This window comes from Trichechus manatus, unplaced genomic scaffold (assembly GCF_000243295.1).
Source record: "Trichechus manatus latirostris isolate Lorelei unplaced genomic scaffold, TriManLat1.0 scaffold00069, whole genome shotgun sequence".
Taxonomy (NCBI): Eukaryota; Metazoa; Chordata; class Mammalia; order Sirenia; family Trichechidae; genus Trichechus; species Trichechus manatus.
In genome coordinates, this window is record NW_004444005.1 from 7,390,192 (window position 1) to 7,396,827 (window position 6,636).

The 6,636-nt window shown below is 39.5% G+C and overlaps 1 protein-coding gene across 2 annotated transcripts in view; it reads right to left on the reverse strand.

Moving 5' to 3' along the window:
- SMC1B (structural maintenance of chromosomes 1B) overlaps positions 1-6,636 on the reverse strand; it is a 78,020-nt gene that overhangs the window by 52,584 nt on the left and 18,800 nt on the right. For both annotated transcript variants that reach the window (XM_004380008.2, XM_004380007.2), the window contains exons 8-9: positions 4,131-4,213; positions 3,149-3,356 (exon numbers count right to left, since the gene is read on the reverse strand). In XM_004380008.2, coding sequence (XP_004380065.1) covers positions 3,149-3,356; positions 4,131-4,213 — 291 coding nt within the window. The remainder of the gene's footprint in view (positions 1-3,148; positions 3,357-4,130; positions 4,214-6,636) is intronic.

A 6,636-nucleotide genomic window follows, 5' to 3' on the forward strand; every position in this document is an offset into this window, starting at 1 on the left:
CAAGTAGAGATGGGGGAAGAGAGATGCCAAGCCACATGAAGATCGCCCAGGAGCAGAAGCTCAGAAGAGACAAGGATGTTCCTTCCGAGCCAACAGGGAGAGAAAGCCTTCCTCTAGAGCTGGCACCCTGTATTTGGAAATCTAGCCTCCTAAACTGTGAGAAAATGAATTTATGTTTGTTAAAGCCACTCACTTGTGGTATTTCTGTTATAGCAGCATTAGATAACTAAGACAGAATTTAGTACCAGGAGTAGGGTACTGCTCTAACAGATACTTAAAATATGGAAGCAGCTTTGGAATTGGGTAATCAGTAGAGGCTGCAAGAGTTTTAAGGTGTCTAATAGTAAAAGCCTAGATTGCCTTGAAGAGACTGTTGGTAGAATCATGGACATCAAAGGCAATTCTGGTGAAGGCTCAGAAGGAAGTGAGGAGAGCTATAGAGAAAGTCTCTGTCATCTTAGAGAATACATATGGTGCCAGCAACAGAATGTTGCTAGAAATATAGGTGTTAATGTGCTTCTGGTGAGGCTTTACAAGAAAATGATGAACATGTGATTGGACAATGGAGAAAGGATGATGCCTTTTTATGCAGTAGCAAAGAACTTGTTTGAATTATGTTCAAATGTTTGGTGGAAAGTAGAACTTTTAAGTGAACTTGGATATCTGGCTGAGGAGATTTCTAAGCAAGATCTTAAAGGGGTCATGTGGTTTCTTCTTGCCACTTATAGTAAAATGTGAGAGGAAAGAGATGGACTTAAAAATGAACTGTGAAAATGAAAACAAAACTTAAAAAGATTTGGAGAACTCTGTTGCACAAAGGACACGTGTCCTAGAATGTTCACGAAGGGCACGCTACACAATCTTTTGTTAAAGAAATTAAGCCTGTGACTGATGGATCTAACCAACTACCACAGCAGAAAAACCATCAGGTTAGACTGCAGGGAACAGAGAAAGAACGAAAGGAAGGAACACTGTCTGCCTTTTGCAATTGTACAGGCAGGAAACAGGCCAAAAGAGCTACATCTGTGGTCCTCCAAGAAAAGAAAAGGACGGTCCCTGGAGTAGATCAGAGATCAGCAGAAATGTTAGAAGGAGTATGGGAAGCAGGGCCTTCTCTTTTGGTTTCAAAGGATGGGGCCATTGTCTTCTGGATCTCAAAGGGTGGGGCCATGGCCTCCAAGGTTACAAAGAGCTGGATCTTTGCCAACTTGGTTCTGGAGTATTGGGCTGCTGTTAAGGTATGCCAGGGGAATGGGGCTGCTGCCCAAAGCTGAGGGAGTGGGGCTGCCATGCCCAAGGGGCAGAAGAACAGGGCTTACAGGGCTGAAAGGGTAGGGTTGCCACTCAGATGGACTAGGAAAATAGGGCTGCTCAAATCTGAGAGAGCAGAGCTGCTGTCCCAGTGGTTCTAGAAGGCAGAGCTGAAGCCCAGGGCCAAGGGGCCTCCACCCAGAATCTTCAGAGTGTGGCCAACACTCAGAGTCTAGAGTGTTGGGCCACTGTCCAGATGGTCTCAGAGAACAAAGGATTATTTTCAAGCCTTGAGAGCTAATGTAATTTGTTCTGCTGGGTTTTGGACTTGATTGGCACCTCTTATCCTTTCTTTCCCTCCAATTTCTTCCATTTGTAATGGAAATGTCTACCTTGTGCCTGTTCTACCATTGTACCTTGGAAGCAGATAACCTGTATTCTTGATTTCACAGGTTCACAGATGAAGAGGAATTTTGTGCCAGGATGGAATACCCTTAAAGTCTCACCCATATTTGATTTAGATGCTTCAGAAAATGAGATATTGGACTTGGAGTTGATTTAAGGCTTTGGGAATGATGTGATGGGGTGCATGTGTTTTGCATGTGGCAAGGACATTAATTTTGGGGGGCCAACAGGTGGAACGTTATGCACCGAATTGTGTCCCCCTAAAAATATGTGCTGTAAATCCTAACCTCTATGTCTGTGGTTATAATTCCATTTGGGAATGGGTTGTCTTTGCTATGTTAATGAGGCAGGATTAGTATAGCGTGTATCTTGAATCAGTGTCTTCTGAGATATAAATAAGAGATTAAATGCAAGCTAGCCCAAGTAGAGATGGGGGAAGAGAGATGCCAAGCCACATGATGATCGCCAGGAGCAGAAGCTCAGGAAAGACAAGGACCTTCCCCAAGAGCCAACAGAGAGAAAGCCTTCCCCTAGAGCCAGCAACCTGAATTCAGACTTCTAGCCTCCTAAACTGTGAGAAAATAAACTTTTGTTTGTTAAAGCCACCCACTTGTGGTATTTCTGTTATAGCAGCACCAGATAGCTAATACAGTTAGGTACTAGGGAAAGGAGAGTCTGTCACCCAGCTTTACTCCTCCACCATTATCCGGAAGTCAAACCCACATTTAAGAGTCAGAAAGTCAAAAAAGATGCTGTAAAGGAGATGGAGATGGGGTGGCTAGAGAGACAGGAGGAAGGCCAAGAGGGCAGAGCATCACAGAGGCCTGTGGACAAGTGTTTCACAATACAGCAAGTGGTCAATAGTGTCAAATGCCAAAAACAGGTCATCCTAAAATAAGGACTGTGAAGTGTACACTGGTGTTAGTGACAAGATAGTAAGATGCTAGGCCCCTGATACCAAAGGATGTAATTCTGACATTGACACCCCAATCAACAGGTGCTTTCACCGTATTTTGGCTAATGAAATACATGAGCAATACTAGATGTATAGTCAGATTTATAGAATAAAAACTCATTTTTCAAAAGTATGTCAATAATGTCTGCTGAAAAAATATATTAAAAAACTCTGAAACCATGAAGAACATGACGTTTGAGGCTACGTGTTTGCGGGGAACCAGACTACTTCATGGCATCTGGGCCCTTTTTGGATACTAGCCATACTTAGACTTTCTGGGTACTGTGTGCAAGTCCCTGCTTCTCCCCAACAATTACTTATCTACAGATGCTATTAGAAGTTATATATATGTTTTACCCCAATTATTTGCTGCTATGTTTTATATATAAATAAATTTTCAAATACAAATCTTGAAGATTTCTTAATATTGCTTCCTAATAATGGTAAAAATTTTAATCCCAAATAAGAAGATAATTGCTTTCATCCAATAAGAAAGCTTAGCCTTTTTTTTTTAATTAATTATTCATTTCTAATTACCACAGACTCTGGGTACAGTCTTCTGAGGTGTTCCAGAACCTCTGCTCTTTTTTGCTCGCGTTTTCCCTCATGGTTATCAATTCCAGCATTCTGCAGTTCACTTCTAATACGATTCAATTCTTCGTTAACTTCAGACATTCTTGATTTTGCTTTTTCGATTTCATCCTCCAGGAGTTCCTCTTGCTGTTTTTTCTGTTTCAAGCAATCACTACATAAAAGCAACAACAAAAAACCACATAGTAAAAAGGAAAACCAAGATTTAGAAATTACAAGATAAAATAAACTCAGGTATAGCGTGGAGGAATGGAGTAGCACTCTACTAATTTTTAAATTAAAAAAATACAATAAAATAAGCCTAAACCAAATATGGGCAAAAGAGATTTTGATCAGTTTTTATGTTTCAAAAAATACATATTTGTGGGTATTGAAAAAGTAAGGTCACTATAACCCATGCCATCATCACGAGCTTAATAATAAGAAAACCAAACAACAACAAAAAAACGAACCCATTGCTGTCAAGTCAATTCTGACTCATAGCGACCCTATAGGACAGAGTAGAATTGCCCCACAGGGTTTCCAAGGAGCGGCTGGTAGATTCAAACTGCTGACCTTTTGGTTAGCAGCTGTAACTCTTAACCACTGTGCCACCAGGGCTCCAATAATAAGAAAATGCCAATTAAAAAGAAATTCTTAATTGCAGAATACTTAGGTCCTACAAGCTTTCATGATGTGACCCATTACTTTTATTGTAAAATATCAACACCAAAAGGGAGCTTTAAGTTTTAACAGTGTTAAACATGTATATTTTCCAGATTTAAATATTTATTATGTGGTTAAGTATAATTTTTTACTATAAACTATGAAATGAAAAACAATGGAGTTTGAGCATTATGGTATAGTGGGAGCATTGAATTGATGTATAGAGATACACCAGATTCTTAAGACATAAGAAATCTGCAAGGATTTTTCTTACTATACCTACACGCATGTCTTTGTATACTCCTCCAACTTCTCCATTCTTTTTTTATGATCTTCTATTTGTTCATTTATTTGTTTTATATTTCCCTAAAATATTAAATAAAACTTGAAATCAATTACAGCAATTCCAAACAAACAGAGTTGATTATTTTTCACTATATGGCTAGAACTTATATAATATCATTGTTATAAACTGGAAATATATCAAATATCACTATATGAAAATACTTTTAAGAATAAATTTTAATTTTGAAAAGGCAGTGTGGTATAGAGCTTTGAAGTTACACAGATCAGGGTTTAAATCCTGGCTCCACCATTTATGAGATGTCTCATCTCCAGGAAGTTTACTCTGATAACTTCTAACTCCAAGGGGATTATCTTCAAATATCTGTACACAGTTTTTATCTGTCCCTCAAACTAATTCATTCAATAAGTTATTTATTCATTGGCTAACATGTGCTAGGAATCAGAGGTACAATAATGAACAGGATAGAGTCCCTGCCCTCAAAGAGTACTGTCTAGTGGGAGAGATAGACAAATAAGTTATTACAATAAAGACTAGTTAAGTGTTACAATACTATAGGAAGCTACAGGGCAACTAACAGGTTTGTGGGTAGAGGACTTCATAAAAGTCTAGCTCTATTCACCTTATCATTAAATCCAAATACTGTGGCAGTCTCCAATTAGTTTCATGTTTTTACCCTTCTCCCCTTTATTCTATCTAGTGTACTATAGAGAAAGATCAATCCGTCTTATCCTCTTACTAAATAATCTAAAACTAGGAGTGTACAGATGTAAAACACACAATTCATTTTCAGTATACAACACCAGGGAAGAGAATACCAGTTTTCAAGTGGTAAAGGACAAACATATTTAGGAAGATAATCATTCCATTCATCACACAAACTCACTGAACAAATACCTAATGTGTTAGGTCCCAGTTACAAAAATGAGGAAGACACAGTTCCTTTTTACAAGCAACTCACAAATTTTGAAAACAGAGTTCCCATATGGAAATTGTATTATTTAAACAGGGAATTATTTAAATGGGAATCATGGCCCAGCCAAATTGATACACACATTTTTGGGGGACATAATTCAAACCATGACAGACATCATGCTTAGTAAAGTAGCGAGTCAGCAAAAAAGAGGAAGACCCTCAACGAGATGGATTGATACAGTAGCTGCAACAGTGGGCTCATATGGGAACTCTGTTTTCAAAATTTGTGAGTTGCTTGTAAAAAGGAACTGTGTCTTCCTCATTTTTGTAACTGGGACCTAACACATTAGGTATTGTGTGATTGTCCTCCATTTTGTGATTGTAATTTTATGTTAAAGAGGTTTAGGGTGGGATTGTAACACCCTAAAGAGAGGGAAAAACAAGGTCAGTCAACCAGGAACACCCGCCTGAGCCTGAACTCAGGCAAGTCCCAGGGCTGGTCTCGTGCCAGGTAAGTCCTATCATGGTCACCACTTAACATGCCAGCTAGGCCTTAGGGGTCGCACCCAGCTATATAAAAGGCCTCAGAGACACGTGTAGGTTGAAGAAGATGCTTTACTGGAGATAATATCAAACACCTGGGTCAACAAGAAAAGAGAAGGAACCGTCTTCTCATCCTACAAAGAGGTGTTGGGTCCTGGGTGCTCCACTGGAAACACAATGGGGGATAATCAGACTACCTTGGTCCCAGATGTTCTGGATCTGGGATGCCAGCTGATCATGCAAACTGTCTGGGAAAGCCAACTACCGTCCAGCGCCAGAGGTCTCTGGATCTGTGAAAAGCTACAGCCCCTCCTGTCTGGGAAGAGTCACCAGTCCTGTAGGAAACTGTGTTTGGGTACAGGTCTTCTCCACCTCTCCACCATGGCATTCCATTTCTTCTTCTATTCAAGACAATGGCAATTGAACCAACACTTATTAATACCTATTAAGTGCAAGGTTCTACAATGGACACTACTGTGAATCCTGCCTATAAGAAGCCTGCAGTCCAGTGGAGCTGTAACAATCAGTTATTTTTGTGTAAGCTGATAAAAGCCCTGAGACATATACAGATGAAAACAATACATGAGCAGATGAGCTCTGTCTTGGAGTGCGTGGGGAGAAAAGAAGGATCTGGGAAGGCTTTGTGGTATGGGTAACTACAGAATTTAACATGTAAATATGACTACATTGTTCCAAAAAGAAATCAGCAAGCACAAAGGCAAAAATCTGCAATGTGTATTTGCAAAATCATTGTATAATTTTATGTGATTCCAGGGCTCCGATACAAATTATACAAGTGTTCTAAAGTAATTCTGCTATGTTACTACCTTTGTTTTTCTCCTTGCACAAAATGTCCTCTTCTACTCATATGATTAGCATATACTGTACCTTTAATTTTTTTTGTATTTTAATCTGTCAAATCACAAAGAAACTAAAATGAGAGCCGGTACACCACAGGGGTGGTTGTTGTTAGATGCCGTCGAGTCGGTTCCAACTCATAGCGACCCTGTGTACAACAGAACGAAAC